This window comes from Hermetia illucens, chromosome 1 (genome assembly GCF_905115235.1).
Source record: "Hermetia illucens chromosome 1, iHerIll2.2.curated.20191125, whole genome shotgun sequence".
Classification (NCBI taxonomy): Eukaryota; Metazoa; Arthropoda; class Insecta; order Diptera; family Stratiomyidae; genus Hermetia; species Hermetia illucens.
This window is the reverse complement of record NC_051849.1, coordinates 117452113-117476773: the sequence shown is the minus strand read 5'-3', so window position 1 is coordinate 117476773 and position 24661 is coordinate 117452113. Positions and strand designations below refer to the sequence as shown.

Here is a 24661-nt window from a genome sequence, read left to right as displayed (position 1 = left end):
ACTTACCGGACTGAACAAAGGAGCAACACGAATACTCCACTTAAAAGGCACTCCATGAACCCAGTAATCAGGAGAAGCTTAGTGACTCGGGATGTCGACCCAATTTATAATGAGGCTTTGACCGCATTCCAGGCCGCATTCACAGAGTATGCTGAGATTCTCCCAGACGCTAAGTCAAAGATCCCAAAACTGAAGTTTACTTCGGCAGCTACTAACATCATTGCTGCCGTTGACAGAATTTTGGCTGATCGTTTGGCTAGCGAGATTACTGCTACAGAGGTTCACAGCCTGATCTATGTTGCAGCTGCTACGGTTATTCGTCTCCATAATCAACATCTTAGAGCGAATAACAGAGGTGTGCGCAGAGGGACTTTACCGTTCTGGGTGTTTCGACTCAACAAAAGAATCGAAAAGTTGAGAAAGGAGATTGGTCGTGTCACGCAAGCACTCTTTGGAAATCCATCACCAAGAGTGCACAGATGCGTTGCGAACATCATTGGAAACTACCATCTGTTCAATGATATGCCAATCGAAAAAATCCTCGAGGTGCTGAAGCAGGAACTTGCGGTATGCTCCAATCGCATCCGTAGGTATCAAAAAAGCTTTCAGCGAAGGACAAACAACACCTTGTTCTTCCAGAACCAACGAGGATTCTACAAAAATCTCACCAACTCAGATAGGGAAAGTAACCTCAATCTGGATCAGGCAGAAAACTTCTGGAGAAGTGTTTGGAGCGAATCCAGCCGTTGCAATTTAGAAGCAGCGTGGCTCCCACACCTTATGCGTTCATGTGAAGTCCTCCCCGAAATGACCATCATAAATTGATAGCTGAGGAGCAAAAACCATGCGCAAAATGCTCCCGAGGCTGCTAAGAACAGCTTATAATCGATACGGTAACTGTAAAGCAGGCTGTCCATCAGAAACGAATCATCTCAACAGCCTACATTGATTATAAATTAGCCTTTGACTCCATATCACATGCGTGGTTACTACAAGTGTTACGCTTGTAAAAAATCAACCCAAATGTCGTTCTTCTCCTCAGAACAGTGATGAAGAATTGGAGCACGAAGCTATCGGTATCCTCACAAACATCAGGAGAGATAACAATCAGGCGTGGCATTTTCCAAAGCGACTGTCTAAGTCCACTGTGGTTTTGTTTGGCTTTGAATCCGCTGTCCCATCTTTTGCATGAAAGCAAATACGGGTTCCAAGTCAAGCATGGCATATTGTCGAAATGTACATTAAGTCATTTGATGTACATTTTTTTTTTTTTGGAGTAGGGTAGGTGAATGCGTTTACGCACAGAGTGTTGGACTCCCGCAACAGCACGCTGGCGGACTACCAACTAAACACCCCCCTGTCATCAGAGAACTAGCCTGGAACCGTTTGACACATTACTTCGGGCTAGCCCTCCCGCTCTCCCGGCTTTGGGAGCCTTCAAGTCAGGGAATTCCTTTCACCAACGGGAGGGGAGGGGAGGAAGGGAGTTGTTAGTTCAGGGAACCCCTTACCGTCCGATCCCTCTGCCGGTCGAGTTCAATCTTCTTCGTAGTAAGAAGAGCCCGAACATAATGCGCAATACGATTCCAGCTGCCAGCGCTCTTCAGCATCTCTCTGACAATGTTGTCTGGAGAGAGCTCCACTCTGTTTGCATAAAGCTGCTGGCGGAGGCCATCCCACCTCTCGCAAGAGAAAAAGGTGTGTTCAGCGTCATCCGGCACTCTATTGCAGAACACACAATCAGGAGATCGCGCCTTCCCAACCCTGTGCAGGTAAGACTGAAAACCTCCATGCCCACTTAGAAGTTGGGTAAGGAAGTAATCAATCTCACCGTGCTTTCTGTTCAACCACGGATCTAATTTGTCGATGAGCCGCGCAGTCCACTTGCCCCTTGGTTCATTTTGCCAAGAAACTTGCCACTCGTTAAGGGTGCGTTGACGTTCTTCACGGGCAACCACTTCTCTTAAGTTTTCGCCCTTACGGCGATAGATAGCTTTGCGCTCCTTGGCAAGGAGGGCAACGGGGATCACTCCCGCAATCACCATCACAGCCGGTTCGGAGACAGTGCGATAAGCAGACGCCACTCGCAAAGCTCCCCGCCTCTGCACTTGAGCTAGGCGTTTACGATGCACCTCCTTGTCAAGGGCATCAGCCCATACCTCCGCACCATAGAGAAGGACGGACTGCGTTGCTCCCATGAGGAGATGTCTCCTAGTTGATATAGGGCCCCCCACATTCGCCATTAGCCGACTCAAGGCCGCGACTCCTGCTGCAGCCCTGTCCGCGGCTGCTTTGATTTGCTCGGAGAAGCTCATCTTCGAGTCGAGCATTAAACCAAGGTATTTAACCGCTGGTTTTGACTCTATAGTCAACTCGCCGATCGATATGGGACGCAAGGTCGGGATTCTCCTTCTGGTCAGGATGACTACTTCGGTTTTCTCCAGCGCAAGGTTGAAACCGTGAGCAGTCATCCATCCGCTTACCCGTCGCATCAATATGCCAAGTCTGCTTTGCGCCTGTTCAACAGTGCGTCCGGCAACAAGTGCCGCAACGTCGTCTGCATAACCGACCAGGCGCGACTCTTCAGGCATATCGAGTCTCAGCAGACTATCGTAGGAAGCGTTCCAGAGGTCCGGCCCTAGGATGGATTCCTGCGCTACTCCCGACGTGATTTCCATCCTCCTCTGGCCCTCTAGCGTCTCATAGAACAGGGAGCGGTCTTTCAGATAATCCCTCAATATCCGCAAGAGATAGCTTGGCACGCGAAAGGAGTTCTCCAGTGTGCCCAGCATATCTGTCCATCTTACGGAATTGAAGGCATTTCTGACGTCGAGCGTTATGAGGAGCACTATCCGTCGAGATCGGCGGCTGTGCGCCCCGGCTCGATTAAACGCATCTACGACCTCCATAACAGCATCCACTGTAGATTTCCCTGTTCTAAACCCGAACTGCCTTGCGGATAAGTCCCCGGCAGCACGGATCGCTTCAGCGAGTCTACCCCTGATGAGCTTCTCGAGCACTTTTCCGGCCGTGTCAAGCATACACAGCGGTCGGTATGCAGACGGGAGCTCCGGATCTCCTTTACCCTTACGGATCAACACGAGTCTGGCCACTTTCCAGCGAGAAGGAAAAATGCCCTCCTTCAAGCATGCGTTGAACGCTTCGAGCAGCAATTCTGGCCGTTGGCGGAACACCAGTTTGTAAACTTCCGCCGGGATGCCATCAGGGCCTGGCGCCTTCCTGTTTTTCATAGTGAGAACCGCTTCTTCGAGTTCTCCCATTGTGAAAAGGGGGCAATCCACGAGGCTTTCCGCGCTGTTTACATCGACCCGTACAGGGTGTCTAGGGAACAATGCCCGCACAATGCGGTCCATCTGGTCGGTGCTCAGTATGCAGGGCTTCCGCAGAGCCCCGATTTTCCGAGTGACAAGCTTATAGCCAAGTCCCCACGGGTCATCATTCACCTCATTAACAAGGTTTTGCCAGCCGCGAGCTTTGCTTTTATTTATAGCGCTGCGGAGTCTCCTTTTTGCTGATCTATATTGTGCCTTTATGGCACATGCCTCCTCGTTGGCGTAGAAACGTTGTGCGAAACGGCGGAGCTTATGACACTCCTTCCGTAGGTCGGCAATTTCCGCCGTCCACCAGTACATAGAAGACTTGTCGCGCCTGGGGCCTCTCCGGGGCATGGAAGCCTCACACACCGTCGTTATCAGATTCATCACTGAATTTACGACGGTGTCAGCTGCGACACCACCACCCCCCGGAGTGCCCCCCAGTGCGGCCCTACCTGCTCCAAGAGCTTCGACGAACCTTCCGATGTTCACCTTCGCGACATTCCACACGCAGGGGGAACGTCGTGTTGGTGCTCGCCGGCAAGTAGCGTCAAACACTTCGAACGCAATGTACTGATGATCACTTGCCGAGAAGTCTTCTAGGACTCGCCACCCGTCCACCGATGATGCCAGAGATTCCGACGCAAAAGTTATGTCGGGAAGTACATTGACGACATCAAATTGTATGCCAAAGACGAGAACCAACTTCGCTCCTTGCTGGACATCACCATCCAGTTCAGCAGGGATATCGGCATGCAGTTGGGTTTGGAGAAATATCGCATAAAAACAATTGTTCGGGGAAAACACACCGACAACGAAGGAACCAGCCAAAATAACATCCGAATTGAGGGTACGGATTCGGACGACGTCTACAAATACCTCGGCATATTGCAAGCAATAAGACCTGCTGTGGCAATAATCAAATCTAAGTTGCTGGGGGAAATTGAACAGGGTCTGGATCTTGTCTATAAAAATGTATGGGAAAAATAAAATCATGGTAATCAATACCTTCGCCATTCCCGTCCTTCTATATACTTTCGGTGTGATACAGTGGAGTAATACGGATTTAGTATCTGTCAATAGATGGGTAAGGGTAGTTCTTGCAAACAACAACATGCACAATAGAGCTGCCGAAAAATTGAGGATCACTATCCCACGTCATCAGGGAGGAAGGGGGTACTTGATTTAAAAACATTGCACTACAATCAAGTGCATTCTCTTCGTGAATTTTCTATGAGAAACAATCCTCTAGCCAAATACATTAGGCTACCGTCATAGCAGATAATAAATTACCTCCTTTGAACTTGAGAAGCAGAGAATGGGATCACATGTCGAATGTTACTTCAGTCCAACAGAAAATCGACATGTGCAAAGAAAAACCCATTCACGGAGGTCATATAAAAAATTTGTTGCTGTCAGGCATTGTCATCGAAGCCTCCAACAAATGGTTGACTAATGGTGTACTTTTCTATGAGACCGAAACATTCCTAACTTCAATTCAGGATGCTTCGCTCCCAACAAAAAATTATAAACGGTACATTCTCCACGACTCCTCAATCACCAACTCCAGTTGTAGGTTATGCAACTGTGAAGAGGAGACCATCCAGCACATAACATCTGCGTGCAGGAGGTTGAGCAGTACCGAGTACGCCAATCGTCATAACTCCGTCTGCAAGATTCTCCATCAAAACCTTGCGTTGAAGTATAACTTAGTGGCAACTTACCATCCTTACTATAAGTATACTCCGCAGAGAATCTTGGAAAATGATCGGGTTAAACTAGTGTGGGATCAGACTATTTCCACCGATCACAGTGTTAATCATAACAGACCCGATCTCATTCTGCTTCTGAAGGAAGAACGAGCGTGCTTTATAATCGATGTAGCCGTACCGTTGGACCGGAACACTGTTGAAAAACACTATGAAAAAATCCGGAACGGCCCCTTGGCAGACGATATAAGCAGACTTGGAAACTACAAAAGATCGAAGTAGTCCCAGTGGTAATTTCAGCGACGGGATTAGTCCCGCAGAACTTACATAAAGCGCTGAAAACGCTCGATCTTAGGGCTGCAAAAAACGATTATCCTTGCAACCTGTGCTATAGTCCGAAGAGTCCTGTCCGGTAACAATCTGACCTAGTGGATTTCAGTCTTGATCCGCACGGTCTTCCATTCAAGATCCATGTCTCTGTAGTGTAGAACCACCGCGTCATTGGCTGAAGTGTTTGCGACAATCGGGATGTAGCAATACATTTTCGCATGGTCGCACACACTGCGTTAAAACGCATCATCGCTGTGATACGGGCCTTTGGATGTTGCCTTCAGCCCATCCTTAGGTTGGTCGCCCCTCGGTCCGGTTGGGCGGGAAGAGGGTCCGTGGGCTTTTTTAACTATATATATACGCTTTTTTAACTATATAGAGGCGCTGCTGCGCCAGGTTGGAGCAGTGTGTGGGATTCGCACTCACTAAAACCACCCCGACTCTTCTGCCCCTCCCCGCGGGACCACCGTGAAGTATTACTTCGTGGGGGAGGGTCTGGTTCGCTACACCAGCTCGTCCATGTCGCGTTTCCGTTGCGCCGCCTTCCTGTCCCGTAAGGAACTGTGTCAGGTGGTAATTCAATTCTCCGTGCTTTCGGTCGACCCACTTCTCGATACACGAGATCAACGTATGGGTCCACCGGCCCTTGTCGGAGTTATCCCACCGTTGTTGCCACTTGCCACACAATTTTCTCCTGATGGCTTTTCGGAAATCCGCTGCCTCCGTCGACGCCGTCCTAAATACACTGCACACCCTTAGCGCAATTGCCCGGTATGCCGAACTTATCCTCCTCCGGTTTACAGCGTGGTTCAACGCGCCCGCCCAGAAAGGGGCCGTGTATAGCAGGATCGACTTCACCACTCCCGCAATGAGTAGCCTACGACTATACTTCGGCCCTCCCACGTTTGGTGTCTTCCTTGCAAGGGATGAGCTAGCATTTGCTGCCTTCTCTCGCGCATAATCCAAGTGTCCCTTGAAACTCAGCGTGGCATCGATCATCACCCCCAGGGTGTTTGACAATTGATTTTGAGACGACCTCAAGATTACCAACCCGGATATTAACCGTGTTTTCCTCCATTACGAATGGCTAAGCTAGACCTGGCAGACCAACCGTAGGAAGACTACGGTTGGTCTGCCAGGTCTAGCTTAGCCATTCGTAACCATGACTTGATGGTATGAATCGCTTCATTTGCATCAAGCTCCACATCCTCGGGATGCTTTGCAATTGCAACTACCGCCAGGTCGTCCGCAAAACCAATCAGCGTTGTCTCCTCCGGCACGCGAAGGCCAAGCACTCCGTCGTACATTATGTTCTACAGCAGTGGTTCCAATACAGAACCTTGAGGCACACCTGCTGTCACAATGTATTCCTTCGGCCCGTCGTCCGTCTCGTACCAGAGAAGTCTATCTGAAAGGTAACTCTGGATTAGCCGAGCCAAGTAACTAGGAACACCCAGTTTGCCCAAAGCGCCTTTAATCCAGCCTCAGTTGGCTGAGTTGAATGCATTTTTGACATCCAGCGCCACCAGAATACAGCATTCGCCGATGGCCATTGCATTTCGAGCCAATTCCACGACCTTTGCTACTGCATCGACCGTAGAACGGACTCGCCGAAACCCATATTGCCACTCTGGAAGACCACCCCCAAGTTCGATGAACGGGAGCAGCCTCCAGGCTTCCGCATCTGCCCTTAAAAGTCCGGTCCCTTTTCTCGAAGTCGCTGCAGCAATTTCGCCGGCAGTTTCAGTCATAGTCCTCATGCGCTCCGCCTCCCTGTTCCACTGGCGGTAGCGATGCGGGGGCTTATGCCCGTGTGGGGGGAGGGGCTCTGCGAAGAATCGAGCTTCTTTTGAAAGGGTCAGTCGATGAGGCCAGTTTATAAATATATGAAGGAATATTTTGAATTTGTATCTTCAAAAAGAAAACCGTACATAGAAAGTTCCTCACATAAGATGAACACAAAACCTTTACACCTGAAGCACTTAGCTTCCGGTATTATAAATTCCACTTCGGCTAGTTACGCTTTCTCTTTGAAGGGAGTCACACAACATTTTCCCATTGGATCCTGTATAGTTGTGCTCGTGCACCAAGTAGAAACGGCTTGCTTGGCTTGAGTCCAGTGTTTTTGACGGTTGATCTTCATTTCCCAGTATTTCCTCAGTCGCTGCTCCGTGCTTTTTTCGGTGCTAACCATGTATATTTTACCTGTGCTTGTTTTTATCGTATGCGATCCTATTTAAATCGGTTATAAAGCTCTGGCACCCGTAATTAATTAACACTCTAAGAAAAGTAAATTATCCGGTTGCGTTTCGTACCGGCCAGCAGGCCCCCTTTTTGGCTATCTAGGAGTTCGTATCAACCGAAAATTCTGATGCCTTTATCGTGTCGGTATGTAGCAGTGTATGGTGATTCCTAGCGCACAGCAAGAATCGCTTATAGATGGACATTCAATATATGTCTTTTCTTAACGCAGTTTAAAAGAAAACTCCTTTTCCCTACGTTGGCCCTTCACTGCTGGAGTTGAGGATTTGAATTTCCTGCGTTGGTGGATCTGGTGATCCTTTTAACACATGTTGCATTCAGTAGTGGCATTGCCCACCAGCGCTTCGATTTGTCTTCTTCGAGGAAACGAGAAATCCCGAAGTTCTGAAACGACCAGCCAAAAAATCTATAAATACTGATAGCTTCAGAACATTTGATGACGCTCTTGCCATGTCTCCTATAGACGTTTCGACTCTTGATTTATGTAGTTTCTGAACAATCGTATAAATGGTCAGTAGACCCCAATGTTCATGCCGATGCCTCCCATATTAGCTAGGAACTTAGGAAGTTCCGTCCATGGCCAGAGTGATCGCCAAGTCTTCGCCTTCCTTTGCTATTGGCATGCAATCGCTTTTTTATTTCCAAAGCGTTTTCATAACAATCCCCAAGCTTTTTGGTAATTATCGTTGGTGACCTCCAGATGTTGGACTACCCTGGTATCTTCTCCCTGTCGGTGAGTTTTCAAGTCCCGCATCTTCTCTACAGGATCTCTATAGTCCCCGTTGAACTTGGGAATAACAATTCGGTACTCATTAGGATAGCGAAGGATTGCTCATTCTCCGACGTTCTTGGCCTCGAATTCGTTGGTTCTTGCCTGAAAGCAGATGAGGAAGTCCATGTAGATGTCCTCCGTGAGTCCATACTTGTTCTTACAGACAGTTGTGATTTTTAGTGTATATTCTTTAATACATAATCTTAAATTTGATAACGATCAGAGCATTAGACCCGAAGTTATAGCTATTTATAACGCATTACCTCGCTACTCCAGCGCAGTTGTGCATAGACTTTCGAACCTTCATCGCCCTATATACGGTTTGTAGCTGCAGCCACAAGGGAAGTTATAATGGGTTGTAGCCAGTATCAAATCGATGTTTTGGAGTCTGCAGAAGGAATACTGTATGACCCTGGAATCAAAGACTCGATGTAAATAAACAAGTTAATTTTTAAAATGGAGAACACAAACCTGAAACTTTGAACGCGGTTATTTCAGAATCGTATTTTTGTAAAAGTGCCTTTGCGATGGACACGAATACTATAGAAATATTAGTCAAACCAACGTCAAATATTAACCCACTTTTTAAAATTCCGATTTCGGATGAACCGTTATCGAGTTACCGTATTCACCGCAAACCATTCCCAAAAAACAGTCTTGGAAAACATGAATATGAACGCATCATCGAGTCGATGACTGCACCTTTTACATAGTAATACACCAATACATATGGCAGAACCGTTTTACCCTACTCACATTTCTCCCTTATTATTGAGTGATAGAAAAAGGAAGATCTTGCCTAGTTATTAAAAGTCGAATTGAACTACACTTTTCACTTTCTCCAAGTGGTAATGACGACCTATATTTCGCCATTTTCTTCCACATATATGCGTACGTCATACAAATGCCAATACGGATTTCGTATAACAGTTGAATTTCATTCAAAATGTTCGACATGTATAAAAGATTGCATTTTACAAATTTTAATCAGGAAACTAAATTGTTTATAAAAATTACAATAGAAAGTCAACTCTATCAATTTGATCCTTTGTATTAATCAGTACAAAAAAGTAATTAAACACATGGTATTTTCCAATAAATAATATCCAAAATTCACTATTTGTCCATTAAAAACAATTGAATATTTTTTAATCAGTACAAAATGGTTTTACTTTCTCTTACGAACTGCTTAAACTTTAGATATTTTACGTCTAGTACCCACTATCAATCTGCAAATTTTTCGGCACTGTGTAATTGGATGAAATTCTCTAAATGTTGAGGAACGAGACCTCTATACTTCAGTTTATGACATGTAATGCATCGTGATGCCAAACACTTCAGATTTATTAGCTGCATCTCATAAGATTTGACTAATGACTCAATTAAATCTGAAAAATTACTACATCGTGATATCATTCCGTTTCAGTGAAGCATTATAACTTACGTGAAGTACAAAGTTGCGCGGCCGTTAAACCATCGTTATTGACTGCATCCAAATGAATGCCCGACTCGACGAAAAGCTTTATAATTTCTTCTATAGTCGTGATAATATCATTGTGTTCATTCGAACGGGCAGTTTGCAGCTATTAAAAAGAGGCAATGTTAGTGGAGGTAATATTAGTAACTTCCGATTTAACATTAACCTAGCAATCAAGTATAAAGACTAATTTAAAGCAAAGCCATTTCTACGCGCACAAAAAAATCACAAAAATGACATTAAAGGTAAATTTATTGCAACTCTATTTTATGTTATACCTATATTAACCGAAACCTAATTTTTTTTCTGCTATCCCAGCAGAAAACAGATGCATCTACTTATTTCCTCCTCACTTCCTAAGGAAGCAAACATTGATTAATTGCCGAGAATGTTGCGCGCGTTTGCTTCCACCAAACTTCCCATAGAAGAATTTTGAAGCATCATTTATTCAGTGATTTCATTAAGATCCATCAACATGCGAAATTAACCTTTAAGGAAACTCTGCCTTTGACTGGGATGTGGAAGCCATAAACAGTTATATAATGTCTATTGTATGGCAGATACTGCCAGGTGCACGTAGCCATATGCTCGCAACCACGTGGACATAGTCGGCACTAACATCTGCACTTATGCGCGGATTTTTTTGTTGCGCAACTCCCATCGCGGTGGAAGATGTGCAATAATTTTCCGTCACCGTAAAATTTCAAAGAACACGTTGAGAGTTGAATCTTCTGTATACAGTCTTCTTGGATAGCTTCAAATCGTCAAAGTACTCATTTATACTGATGATTTATATTTATGTTGAGAACGAATATGTTTTGAGTATAATTTGTCACGTGAAACGAAAAGATGCTGCAAGTACTGCATTTGTCATGAAGCGCGGCTTCTATGCACTAAATTTAAAACATCACTCCGGAAAAACTATTTCAAGTCTACAGAAAAGATTCAAAGCGAACCGACGTGCGATATGAAAACCATTCCTCAATACACCACGAAACCTTAAAAGCATCACCTTGGTGTATGTGCATTGCACATTACATTACTCTTCAACTGCATTTTTTTTTATTCAAACAATTTCGCCACATTTGTTTACAGTAACAGTATATCAGTTGTTTAAGGGTTCAAATGATATATGCGTATAATTCAAGGAAAACATACAGAAGGAGCAAATACAGCGGCAACGGGGCACGGAATGTCATTGTGTATCTCTGAGGTAGGGACGAGGTAGCTAACCGGCCCGTTACCCTGTGGTTAATAGATTGGTGTGTCGATGGAGCTTAGATAATTTTCTTGTGTATGTTTCACAATCCCATGTGACAAACTATAAACAGTCTTGCAATACCACATGCCCGCAGTCATGGACGCACACCATGCACTGCAGCACTAACACCAAACCTTATGCGCAGAATTTTTCTCGCACAATTGCCGTACAATTATATTTTTTCATCATGAAATTTCGAAGAAGCGCTGGGAGTTGAATCTGATGTATACAGTCTTCTTACTTTTAATTACTACTTACTATTTAATCTAACGTAAGTGTTGGAAAAAGTGTATAACAACTAACTATACTACTTGAAGAAATCAAATAAATCTCATTAGCAGATACTAGCTTTCAGACAATCATCGGAAAAGCTGAAGTAAATTGCTAGAAACCATCAACGATGGTTTGGTTGATGCGCTATGTCGCACATAATGGTTTACAGAACTAATACATATATGCATTTATTATAAGTTCTTAGTATTCAAGGTGATTATTTGACACTGTATCCTTTGGCAGGTACTCTGATGTATCAAGAAGTGAGACGGAGCAACAAGCCTGTCGACTGAATCAACACCTAGTGGCTAAAGAGGACTCCACGTGGTGGGATCGGGAACGAAGAGAGCAGGTTATCTGATACCATGGGAACCGGGATAACCCTCCGAGTTCATATATCTCATGAGAATTTCTGGGGCATTTCGGCTATCAAGGCACACAAACCGAGTAAAGTTGCTGTACATGACGGTCTCCCCGCAGTTACTGCAAAGTTGCTACCTCTGCTCATGCATACATAAACCTTGGGAATCCGAGACCTTTCCCACAGAGTAGAAGGGGATGACCGTTAAAATTCCATCCATTCTGAATGTGATAATTAAATGGGTATCTGCATGCTCCTCGCCGTCGCGAAGATAATAGCTAAAATAATCCTGGAAAGCATCAAAGAACAACTCCAGCTTGATCGTTGGTTTCCCCACCGGATCCTCTTGCATTGACCACATCATTTTAGAAACGTTGCGCAGAGTTGAAATCTTTGCTTTATCTGTTCTTCATCGATTTCGAGAGAGCTTCTCGATATTACCGATATTCACCGATATTATTTCTTCTTGTTGTCGATGATGTAACGACGCTTTTCAATGTGCCATGCATCTTTCCTCAAACACCTCGACTACGCTAATGACGTCTCTTTGCTCTCTCACCGGGTCATGGATCTTGATGGATGACTATGGATTTGGAAATAGAAGCAAGTGGAGCTGGTCTGAAGATTTACAAATCAAGGACCTCAGACTGAGGATCATCGTATTCTCCCTATCTGCAATAACGGGCAAAGCAACGAAAGCGTCGATCAATTTATATATCTAGGAAGTGTAGTTTCTGCGGACGGTGGTACCGAATTGTATGTTGCCCGAAGCATTTGCAGCGCAACGTCCGCCTGCGCCATTTTGCCTAGAAACTAGAACTGCACTTATCTTGACACTAAGTTAAGTTGGGACTGTCTATACTAGTGTTCTTTCTGTGTTGCTATATGGGAGTAGAACATGGTAAATTGCTCCCAATGTCACTCGAGGACTCCAAGCCTCCATCAGTACCTGCCTGCGTCGTACCATCGGAGTAATGTGGCCTGATAGTATTACAAACGAAGAACTTGTTTGGCGCATAGGCCTGGCACCCGTATGCTTTGTGATCGAAAGGCGGAAGTAGAAGTGGATGGGTCATACATCAAGGAGTGGCGACGATTACATTTCTGGCTACGCCATGTAATGGAATCCACTCTCCCAAGATGGCCAACGAGTTTGTTCTAAAGGCTCTTGGTGCAAAATAGCAGAGAAAGAATGCAGGCGTCTCAAGAAATCATAGTGGGAGCTGAAGCGCATTTCAGGTTACCGCGAACGACAGTAAATGACAGCCATATATATGTTCTCGACCAGGTTATTTGCGTTTGGTCCCCTAGCAGGTGTTTCATGGGGTTGTGGTAACGTCGACATCGCGGATCGTGCGATTAGACCAACACACGACGGGCACTCACGTCAAACCACAAGGACGTAACTGTATCTTTTGACAAGACAAGAAGAGATACCGGCCTCAAAAAACTAAAATATATCAAATTACGTATCTTACCGTAGAAGCCAATATATGCAAGGGTGTGTTACGATCACAATCGCATTCTGAAACATTTGCTCCACAATGAAGTAGCAATTTCACTGTATCCACACAAGGAAACCTGATAAACCATTAAATTAGGCACGAGATATATTGATGAGAGGAGACATACCTGCAAACATCATTTGTATGAAAATCGTCGACAGGAGTTACACCATTTACCGCTAAATGAAGTAAAGTCTGTCCATCGCGCAATTTTAAATTCATTTTACTTAAAGTGAAAACCAGTTTGTACAGCGCCGCTATGTCAGAATTTTGTATTCTTTGATTGGGCCGTTTCAAAACTTTTGTGAGGATGGTTAAAAGATAAAGCACGGTCACTATATTTTGTTCATACTCCTCCTTAAAAGTTCAAAATAGTTAAAAATAATCGAAAAAGGAAACAAAATATAATGCGTACTGCTATAACTTCGACATCGTCTTTAGGACCTGGTTTTGCCATCTTTTGCTTGTTTCTTTCCAATTCCACAATACATGCCGCTGAAACTTTCAGTATCTATGAAAATATTATACATTTAAATTTCCCATAATCAAGAAAAGGAGGAAATTGAATTTTACATTACTGACTCGCAGAGCTGCATTAATATGAATCATCTGTGAGAATACTTGAGCGAACCTGAGAAGATCCCGCTGAACAGATAGCTGGAAAAAAGGCAGTAAATTGCATAAACTAAGATTCTATCTTTAACATGTTAACTACATTATTTTCCTGTCTAATTTCTAGGGCATGCATCCACAAACTTTCACATCGATCGAAACGACCATTATCAGCGCACACTGCTCCTCTGCATGATAAAAAACTCATTAGCTTGATGGTTGCCAAATTCATAAATTTATTAAAAACCTGAAAACAATGGGATGGGCAACCTCTGGACATTTTCTGCCAAGTATCCTTTCCCGTATTGTAAGAGACTCCATATGTATTGAATTGCTGTTATATCGTATTGCTTGCAAATCCTGCAAAATTACAATCTTTTCGTAATTCCGAATTAAGTTGATGAGAATAAGTTACCTGGATAGTTTGACTTTCAACCCAGTTTTCGTAAGCAGGAATTGGTGGCGCTAAATTCTTTTTTATCACATCATCGACATCTGCATATCTTGAAGAGAACGAAATATTTAAAAATACATTCACTTCAGTATCTTATTAAATTACCGCAACTCCATTGCGTGCATCAAATATTGATATGCTTTTGCAACGTTGTAGTTGTCTTTATCATTGGCAAATGAAGCTCCCATCAATTCTAAAGCATCTATGGTCTGCAAAATTAAATGAATTACAGTTTATATGATAATGCAAATTTTTACTCGCAATCGGGAAAAAAATCGCGAATTTTCTTTCTCAATACAGAAGATAGTAGAATTTAAAATTATCTCGGCCTTGTGCAAAATGTGCTTGTAGCGAGCTATCGAATATTACAGTTACTATATTCAAAGTAGTTGCAACAATTATTCCAAAATATCGGTGGGCTTTCTCGGCCTACCCGAAGTTAAATAGTGAAATTCTGGGCAGTACTCCTCACCTTCTTGTTTCTGCACTCTGAAAAGCCTAGCGGTGTCGGAGTGTTGCTTGCAAACCCCACAAGGGGCGCTCTCATGACCTTCGAGCCGATTTTGGGCAGGATCTTAACTAAGAAATTCCGGTCCAGATTGATAAGCATCATAATTGTGCATTTCCGATATACATCATTTTCACCTCCGATTAACGATATTTCAGATAAAATTAATGATTTTCCAAATCAAATTCAATAACTTCCCTGCAGATGGAAGAAGCATTACCATATCCCGGACGTAGGGCATGTAATCGTCGGATGTTACAGAATTAACTCCTTCGACCTGTTGCCGAGAAGGATGCCTTCTATCAACTTCTCAATGCAGAAACCGGCAACATGCCACCTGATGATTATGTCAACATTGCAGGCGACCTTAATGATCATGTGGATGAAAAGGGATGCCCTCTCCGAAAGGGATGCCCCGGGGAAAAGGCTTTGAAGCGCGCAATGAGGATGGCAAGCGTATAGTCGATTTTGCGGACATTCGTGAATACATTATTCATCAAATGATTGTCTCATCTTACATTTTATAATGAGAAAAGTAAAACCCAAATCGGCTATATTCTCATAAGACGCCGACATCTTACCACCGTCATTGATTACAAAGCCGTTTCCTATGAAAGCATCACACCTCTATATCGACCGTCGGTTGCGGTCTTGCGAATCAAGCCGATGATAAACAGCGTGAGAAACGCGCTATCCTGCGGTACATTCAATGGTGGCGATTTCGTGAGAAGGAAGAAGAAATGATCTCACACGATTACCAACCATTACGAAGGTGAAAGAATTGTGAAACCATGTTAAAGACACGATCCACAAAGCACCTATGCAACACTCGGGGTTACCAAACCGGGTAAGCGAGATACCTGGCTTTAGAATAGCAATGTTGAAATAAAGGCCCGTAAAAATAAGCGTCTGCACCAGAACGCTGGCCAATTGGCAAATTTATAAGAAGAGAGAGAGAAAGAGGCAAAGAAAGCGATAATTGTCACCAAGCTGTCCATTACGAAGATTTTTACAATAAACTGGACACTCAGGATGGCGAAAGAGATTTGTATCGACTTGTCAAAAGCCGACAACTACGCAGACAGGATATCGAATACCACTGCTGCGTTAATGACAAGTACGTACTTTGCTTACCGACCCACGAGCCGCGACGAATAAATGGCGACAATATTTCGAACAGGATTTCAACAGCAGAATTTGTTCATCCTCCACTTCCGCAAGCGTTGCCGACATTTGGAGCCATTCAACGTGTCAACGCCACTGAAGTCAAGGAAACAATAAAGCGAATGAAATTGGGGAAAGCAGCAGGACCTGATGACATCGTATCTGAACTTTGGAAAGCGAAGAGCTGGGACCCAACACTGTCGCTCAGTGAATTCTTCAATCCGGTTATTGAGGAAGATAGAACATCATCTGACTGATATGGAAAAAGAAAGGCAGTTCAGCAGAATGTTCAACTGACCGTTCGATCCGGTTGCTATCCCATACCATGAAAATTTTTGAACGCATTCTTGACAACCGTATTCGCGAAATCATTCAAATAATTGTGAATCAAGCCGGATTTGACAAGAACCGCGTAACTACTAACGCAATACACGATGCGCGGTTACTCATAGAGAAAAATCGTGAGAATAATCCAGCTCGTATACTGCATTTCTGGATCTAGAAAAAGCGTTTGACTGTGTGTCACATAAACTTCCCCCTTCATATCTCTGTTGCTATTCATCAAGGAAGCGCCCTTTCACCACTCGTCTTTGTTCTTGTTATAGACACAGTCACATTCAACGGCCAGCACCCTATACAATGCTTTATGAAGATGTTTAGCGTCTCCTAGCAAAAATGAATTCGAGCAATTTATGAAAAAACTGGAATGATCGCCTCATGCAACATGGTCTCAGATTGAATCTAAATAAAACTATTTTTAACGACTGATTCCACTGAAAGAGACACTATCACTGTCAGTGGTGTGGTGTGGTGTCAGCGCTATCAGTCTATGGAGAACTCCGTTATGAAATTGCTCCATGCATTAGTGCAACCTGAATAAAGTGGCGGTCCATAACTGGTTTTCTTTGCGATCGACGTATTAACGAACTTCTCTAATCTAAAATTTAACACAAAGTAGTTCGTCCTGTCGCCCTTCATGGTTTTGAGTGTTGGCCAACTATAAAAGACAATGAACGGCATCTTGCGGTGATGGAGACGAAGATGTTGCGTTGGGCTAGTGGCGTGACACGCCTTGATCACATCCGAAATAAGAATATCCGCGATCGATATGGAGTTGTACCGACTGCGGAAAAATCGCAAGAGGGACGCATTCGATGATATGGCCATGTAATTCGCGCTAATGAAATTTCACTCGCCAAAATTGGTCTGAACAACGAAGTCGTTGGCAAGTGACCAAAAAGCCGCCCGAAACAACAGTAGCTTGATACGCTGGATGGTGATTGGAAGGCTTCACGACTACATTTAGATCAGGTCTTTAATCGAATAAAAAGGCGGAAATGATAACGACGAGCCAAGCCCGCTTGTGAACGGGACAAAAGCTAAAGGAATCACACAGGATCACACATAACATCGCTTGGAGCTTGCCGAATAAATCCCTTGACTATTAAGAATACATTTTCAATTGAATTTATCATACGATAGCAATGTTTTATTTAGTCCTCCGCAATCTAATATCCCCTTGGCTTCGTTGCCTTGATAAATTTGGGCGTTAAGCGAATGCTAACGAATCCAATTTTGATACCAATTCCCGTAAAAATATGTACAATTTCTCTGCATTGCAGGTTGGTTGTGTTAAAATATTCGTTCTTCGTTCGTGATGGTCGCCGTGATCGGACTTGCTTTCGGCGCAGATGCAAGGTAAACCGACACTCGCCTATGAAAACCATTTTTGGCTGTGTTTCTTGACATCTTGTCGAGATGTCGGCGGCGAGCATTCATTTGATCGACTACGAACGACCCCATGACGAACATGACGATATTGCTCATGCTTAATTTCCGTAAACCATTTTCAATTGTTGATTTGTCAATGGTTACTCCGTTTACTCAAGCTTGCGTTTGTTTTCACGACACGTCTTCGATTAATTTTAGCCGATGAACTCCACTGCAACCTTCTTCTGTTAAACTACACTCATGTTTGCTGTATTTCATTACGCATTGTGCAGTATTGGTTTTCATTTTGATCGCGAACGCGGATAATTTCACGATAACTCCATTTTCGTCAATTTGTGTTAGCAGATTCTATTGTTCCCTGCTGTATTTTGTGTTACATGTTACAGGTGTTTGCACTAGTATGTCACTAATTACGCACTGGTATATATCAGAATATACGCCGTAGTTGACCAAATGGTAATTAAGTATACATAATTAACCGTAGTAACAACAGCGACCAAATATTCAAGATATACTTCGTAAATAAGAAAACCACGATTAATATGTACTTTATTCGATGAAGTAGCACGGACAAAAGGTAAGCTTAAATCTATTGAACTTATATTTATAGTCTTTAGTTGCTCACTATTAACCACTGTTTGTTGAACTTGTTTATTATAATGAACTGATTGTATGTTCTTAATTATTATGAGAAACTTGCTTCTTTGAATGGGAAGATGGTACAGTTAATATGTGGGAACCTAATTTGATAATGTATGCGCCTAACAAAAGCGTCATACTCTTGATGTTGATGGTACTGTGAGCATCGCAGTTTCCACGTGGTGCTGGAAACCAAAGCCATGCACAAATAAGAGGAACTTGCAGTGAACCCTGCTGGTGAAACACTTGTTGCAAATCCTTATTCATCTGTTAAGTAGTTTTTCAAAATAAAACATATTTTATACTGAATTGCTATTAATATCCATGTTGACACTCATTACTACACCACTACACACAATTTGAATAAAAACACTGCTTTATTGTACTATTAACACTTTTACAAATTTACTCAAAATAAAAAAATTAACGATTATTTACAACTTAAAATTGCAGTGTTGGGGGGATATAAGTTTATTGGATTTTAATTTACATTTGTAAAGGTCGTCATCCACTTTCAGTTCGGCCTGTCAGTTACGCCTGAAGAGACCGCATTTACCCGGCGGCCATAACGTGGATGAAATGAGTTAGTCTGTCAGTTTTGACTGTTCAGGCGGTTGGTGATCGAATGAAAAATAATTCAGCCAACTGGCCAGACATGTTTGTTTAGATTGTGAGTGAGAATTTCATGTGTGTTTAGGCTATGAGCGAGGTTTTTTTTGGCAATTTTATCGCTAATGAACTTAATATGGACACTAATAAGTAACAGTATAGGCCACCTTGAAAATTGTTCAATTGCCAGCTAACATCTATAGCAACCAAGACGTAAAAATTTTCAAAGGTTACAGTATCATTACTGGGAAAGGGTATATTCTACATGGCAGTGGTTTTTCAATGTAACATTCTTCTTTTGAATTATTATATATTGAATTTAGAAAATCGGAGATTCGATGTAAATCTGATTTCAGAAAAAGTTAATGTAAAATTCGTTAATTTGATTTGTAGAAAATGTTAATTTCAATTGTAAAGTCATGGATTTCATTTGGAAAGCCGTTAATTTATAATAATAATAGTAATCGTCGGCGCAACAATCCAATTGGATCAGGGCTTTGAATTATTTTAGAGCACGTCATTCAAGACCGTAACGACACGGTACACTACAGGATTACAGTTTAGCGTTACTTACTGTCACTTTTGTAAAAATGGGTTTTCAATATATTCCGTTATATTCATTTTGCACATTTCATGTTCCTAATATTAATTAACGCTACTTTATAACATTATTATTGTTATTATTCAATTTAGAAACTTTATGACTATATTATTTCCGAGTTATCACAATCTCGGCAGATGCCGGATTTTACCTAATACTAGCACTAAGTGCAAAGCATTTAGGCTCGGACGATCCTACCTACTTAAAAACTAAAAGGGACACTGGTGGTGGTGGCCGGTGGTAGGTCAGTGGGAGAATCCGTTGAGTACTCCCCGCAACATCGAGCACGTATGCAGAATGGTGTACTTCTGCATGGTTTGAACCACACTGTGCGAAAGTCCCAGGACATCAAGGGAAGCCGTCAGGGATTTAGGTACAATACCTGTAGCTGACAATATTATGGGAACTACAACCACCGGCTCGAGACGCCAAATTTCTTTGATTTCCCGAGCCAATGGCTCATAGTTCACCTTCTTCTCCACGTATTTCCGTTCAATGTTGCTATTATGGGGGATAGCAACATCAATAATATACGCGGAGCGACCCGTCTTGTCAACTAACAGTACGTCAGGCTTATTGTGTGCGGTATGGCGATCAGTCAGAACTTGCCGGTCCCAATACCTGCTGTAAGCAGAAATATCAAGTACTGCTTGCGGCTCATATTGGTAAACCGGACATGTTCCCGTGATCAGCCCATGCTTATATGCAAGGTTTTGATGGATAACCTTACATACAGCATTATGCCTGGTGATGTATTGCACCGATGCCATAACAGTACAGCCAGAAATGAGATGGTCCAACGTCTCTAACGCCGAACCACACATTCTGCACTGGTTGTTCTCCACCCGTTCTTTCATGATGAGCTTTTTATAAGCTCGGATGGCGACCACGTCATCCTGAATGGCACACATAAACCCCTCCGTCTCAGCAAAGAGCTCCCCAGCACACAGCCATCTGTTCGACAGATGCAAATCGACAAATGGCTGCCAAAGACAATTCACGTGTTTATCGTGCATTGCCTTCGACTTATTATTATTATTCAATTTAGAAACTTTATTATGGTGAACGGTGAAAGGTTTTACTCGATGGGCCGCGAGAGAAGCCGCGTGTGTCTCCCGGTGGTTGTGACAGAAGAGACCGGCTTATTTCCATGCGGTCTTTTCTGCTCCAACCAACGGCACTTTCTCACCGCTAATCCTCCCCTCTCGTGGCGAGCTCCAAAACGAGTGGAGAGTTCCGCGCCATCTACGTGTCCGCATTCGCAACATTCGAAATAAATTTCGAATGCTGCGGATCCTGCCGCGCCACAACAGTACCCTATAGACGGCAATGTGGTCAGCATTGCGCTCGCCCGAGATTATCACCCTGATTTGACTCAGGTACTCATTCACAGCTGAGTCGGCTGGTATCCTACGTCAAATCATGATACAAATTCCAGTGAAATTTGAACCGCGATCTTGGGATGGGTACTGGGTAGTTTTTTTTTAATTCATTAAAAAAGGCTTGAGAAAACATCAAAGTTTACAAAAAAAAAAGTTTAATAAGGCACCAGAAATTTACCTTTCAATATTTTTTAATAATCCTAGTTTGCCGACTGTGGTTAGGTCTGCACGTTAAAATACCGTTTACTTTTTTAAAAGATGATCACAGCGCCCTCTAGCGTGGGAGCAGAAAAACATCTTTTTTGGAGATTTGCTCTGTATTTCAATAGTGAACTATGCTATTGGGCTGGAAAAATTACTACGCATGCTCAAGATATTAGTAAATGCAGGGCGAAAAACTCGTATTTGTATCTTTAACCACTTCTTCATAAAAAAAAAAAATTCTAAAAAAAGCGAAAAAAACAACCTTCAAACGGGATGACCCCCTTAATTTCGGTTAATATACAAGGATAAATGTTGCTGTTTTCAAGGTCTTGTGTGAAACAAAACATCTGTAATATGTGCGTATAGTATAGTTTGAAAAAAATATGAAGGAATATTTTGGGTTTTTAGCCATATGCGAATGGAAAAATGTGCTCAGAAAGTTTCTTACATAATAATAATAATCGTTGGCGCAACAATCGATAATGGATCAGGGCCTTGAAGTGTGTTAGAGGACTTCATTCAAGACCGTAACGGTACACTACAGAGTTACAGTACCCTGTAGGAGGCAATGTAGTCAGCATTGCGCTCGACCGATTATTGCCCTGATTTGACTGAGGTACTCATTCACAGCTGAGTCGACTCGTATCCGACGTCAAATCACGATACAAATTCCACTGCCACCAGTGAAATTTGAACCGCGATTTTCCGCTTTATGCTCTAACCACTCAGCTATCCGAACACTATATATACTATAAGTACAGATTAAAAACGTAAATATTATAGTATGACCATCCATAGATATTACCAATTACCGCATACTGATACGTATATTTGTGTTCACACACATATCTATCTAAGTTGATCCCATGTATCTGAATGCTTCCACTTAATTCCATGCGCAAAAGGATATGTACATATATATATAGATAAAATAAAATAACATATATATAGATAAAAATAGTGAGAAGACTGATTTTGGTGGCGAAGCTTCCTGGAACATTGCAACAAGCAAAAGCTATTTGTTATGAGAACGACAGCGACAGTTCTTTGCATTTCAATGATCGGCCTCTTCGAACAGTTTACCAGGAGTAGTTTTGATTCTCATAGCAGCAGTGCAGCATATACGGCAACCTGAGTGCAAAATCTGCTTTGGTCTGACGACGATGGACACAATCTCCGACAATTTCTTGTGACTGGGACCGGATCACCACCTAGCAGGAAAGAGAACAAGTCGGGAAACCGGAAGCTGGACACTTCAGGTATGAAAAGTTTTGTGTATTTCTTATATAACCCATTTGAGTTTGCATTTGCCCCATCAGTACCTAGCACGTAATATATCCATATATTATGTGAGAATATCCACTTTGTGATATTGACTTGTCTTGAATTTGCTAAGAAGCGACAACTTTGACCTACTTTGATAGTAGTGGTGCGATTTCCACCAAACTTGGTGTTTGAACAGATATCGGTATGATACTTCGGAACCTAGGCACCCTCTAGTGGTAGCTTTGTGATTTCTTTCAGATTTTTCGGTTGGGTAGTTTCTGAGAATGGGTCTGATTTTAATAAGGTTTTTTTTATACAAAACCTTAAAAATGTAAACTGTTTTAATTGTGGAAAATTTGGACATCAATCAAGAGAGTATCAGACGACAGATTTAGCCTTTTTGCGTTCGCTGCTTAAAGTGCAGACATATTCCGGGATAATGTTTTCGACAAAAATTTCCCCGGTCGCTTCTGCAGGGTCGACGTAATGTAAAGTTTGTAGGATTACAGGGAGACGGATGTACGCTTGTTAGCGAGCAGAAGTCGGCGCGGGATCACGACACTTCGATTTGTATGCGTAGGTAGCTGGCGGAGCGGAGTCAATCAAAAAAACTAGTAGAAACCGTTCTTGGATGTGATGAGACGACCTGTAAACCCCGTGAACTGTGATAGAGCGATACACGGATGGTGTGCAGCTTAGCAAAGAGTTATATGGTGAAAAAGGATTTAGTTTTAGATATATAACGGCAAATCACGATTAATGGGCTGTTTGGGGAAGACAATAAAACCCTGGGAATGTGTAAATGGGAAATGTGTGAAACTGGGTTCAGGGTAGCACAACTGTAATTTTAATGTTGTTCAGAACTAGGGGAATTCCTCAAGGCTTACCAGGCCGTGCTATCAACTTTAATTCGGCGATTCTAGTGATGCCGAAGAAGGTTGATATCGTTATGTTGGGGAAAATTACTATTCTCAGAGAACGCAGAATCTGGGGAAATAGATTTTCAGACTATCTCGATCGTTATTTCCTGAAGACTGTATAGCTACGTTTTTGTCAGTACGGTGTGAGGAAGTGGGTAATGAGAGACAAGAGTGTGAATGTACATGAATAGCAACGGAAGAACTTCTGGAGAAAGAAAAAGACCGCAAGCCTATAACTGAAACAAAATATGAACTCTATAGTTCTCACTTATTTCTTATTTAAAGTGTGCAATGAGAATTAAAGTGTCTGCGACTCATTGATGATTCAATGCGCAATCGGATGAAAAATGTGTAATTACATGAAAGTTGTAGAAGAGGTTTAGCTAAACATGTAAGCCGAGCATGGTAACACGCAATTAGTAGCTATACAAATTTCTTTCTATAGCTTGCAATCCTACACAAATAAGAAAATCAGGAATGAATCTTGACGAAGATCTTCCAAAATGCATGTGTGAAAACAAGTTTGGCTTGAAACCCTTCCACTTGTCCAGTTTTACGCTTTAAAATAAAGAAGAAAAGATCTCGATCGGAGATACAACGGGAAAATTATTATTATTAACCTTCATCAGGAAGTTTCGCCCGGTGTATTTCTAAGTAATGCCGTAATGAAACCTTATGGGAATGGAACGGTTTACGTTAGATTCATCAATATGAATAAGGAAAAAGTGAATCTTCAGAATTTTATGCCTAAGTACGAGTATTTGTCTGATTATAAACTTCGGCGGCCAAGGGAGAGAAGAAACTGACATTTTAAGTTGAGTAGGCGTTTAAAGGAAATGTTAGAACTACGGGAAACCCTTAAACCAGAAGAGAGGGATAACATTACTCAATTCTGCTTAAAGTAGGATGTCCATATAATAATATTTTGCTACTTTTTAGGGATAAGTTGCCGTTCACGGAAGAAAAAAACATTCTCCATACCCTTGTTGTGATAACTCTTGAAAGACAGTGTAATTGAATCATGTCATAGTCTGTACAACTCCCCGTTCATTCTGGTGGCAAAGAGGCAGCTGAAAAGTGGCGTGTCCGCAATTAGAGAAGTTCTGTAGTACCGGAACAGAAGGGACAGTCAGCGGAATACGTAAGTCGAATGCTGACTTCAAAACGAGAATAGTTGAGAGTTTCACCGATAACAAGCCGTTGAAGGGAATGCTAAATGCTAGAGACATCACCAGCTGGATGCACCGTTTTCAGAAAAAGCTGTCTGAATATGATTATGAATTGAA

At 42.6% G+C, this 24661-nt stretch overlaps 1 protein-coding gene across 1 annotated transcript in view; it reads right to left on the bottom strand.

Moving 5' to 3' along the window:
* Positions 1–9441: 9441 nt before the first annotated feature.
* The window catches only part of LOC119650069 (protein fem-1 homolog B), a 56438-nt gene continuing 41218 nt past the window's right edge, over positions 9442–24661 (bottom strand). The window contains exons 7-16 of the mRNA XM_038052569.1: positions 14457–14560; positions 14313–14400; positions 14145–14257; positions 14001–14085; positions 13859–13942; positions 13701–13796; positions 13413–13642; positions 13259–13361; positions 9853–9991; positions 9442–9796 (exon numbers count right to left, since the gene is read on the bottom strand). Of these exons, the coding sequence (XP_037908497.1) occupies positions 9633–9796; positions 9853–9991; positions 13259–13361; positions 13413–13642; positions 13701–13796; positions 13859–13942; positions 14001–14085; positions 14145–14257; positions 14313–14400; positions 14457–14560 (1206 nt within the window). The 3' untranslated portion in view covers positions 9442–9632. The remainder of the gene's footprint in view (positions 9797–9852; positions 9992–13258; positions 13362–13412; positions 13643–13700; positions 13797–13858; positions 13943–14000; positions 14086–14144; positions 14258–14312; positions 14401–14456; positions 14561–24661) is intronic.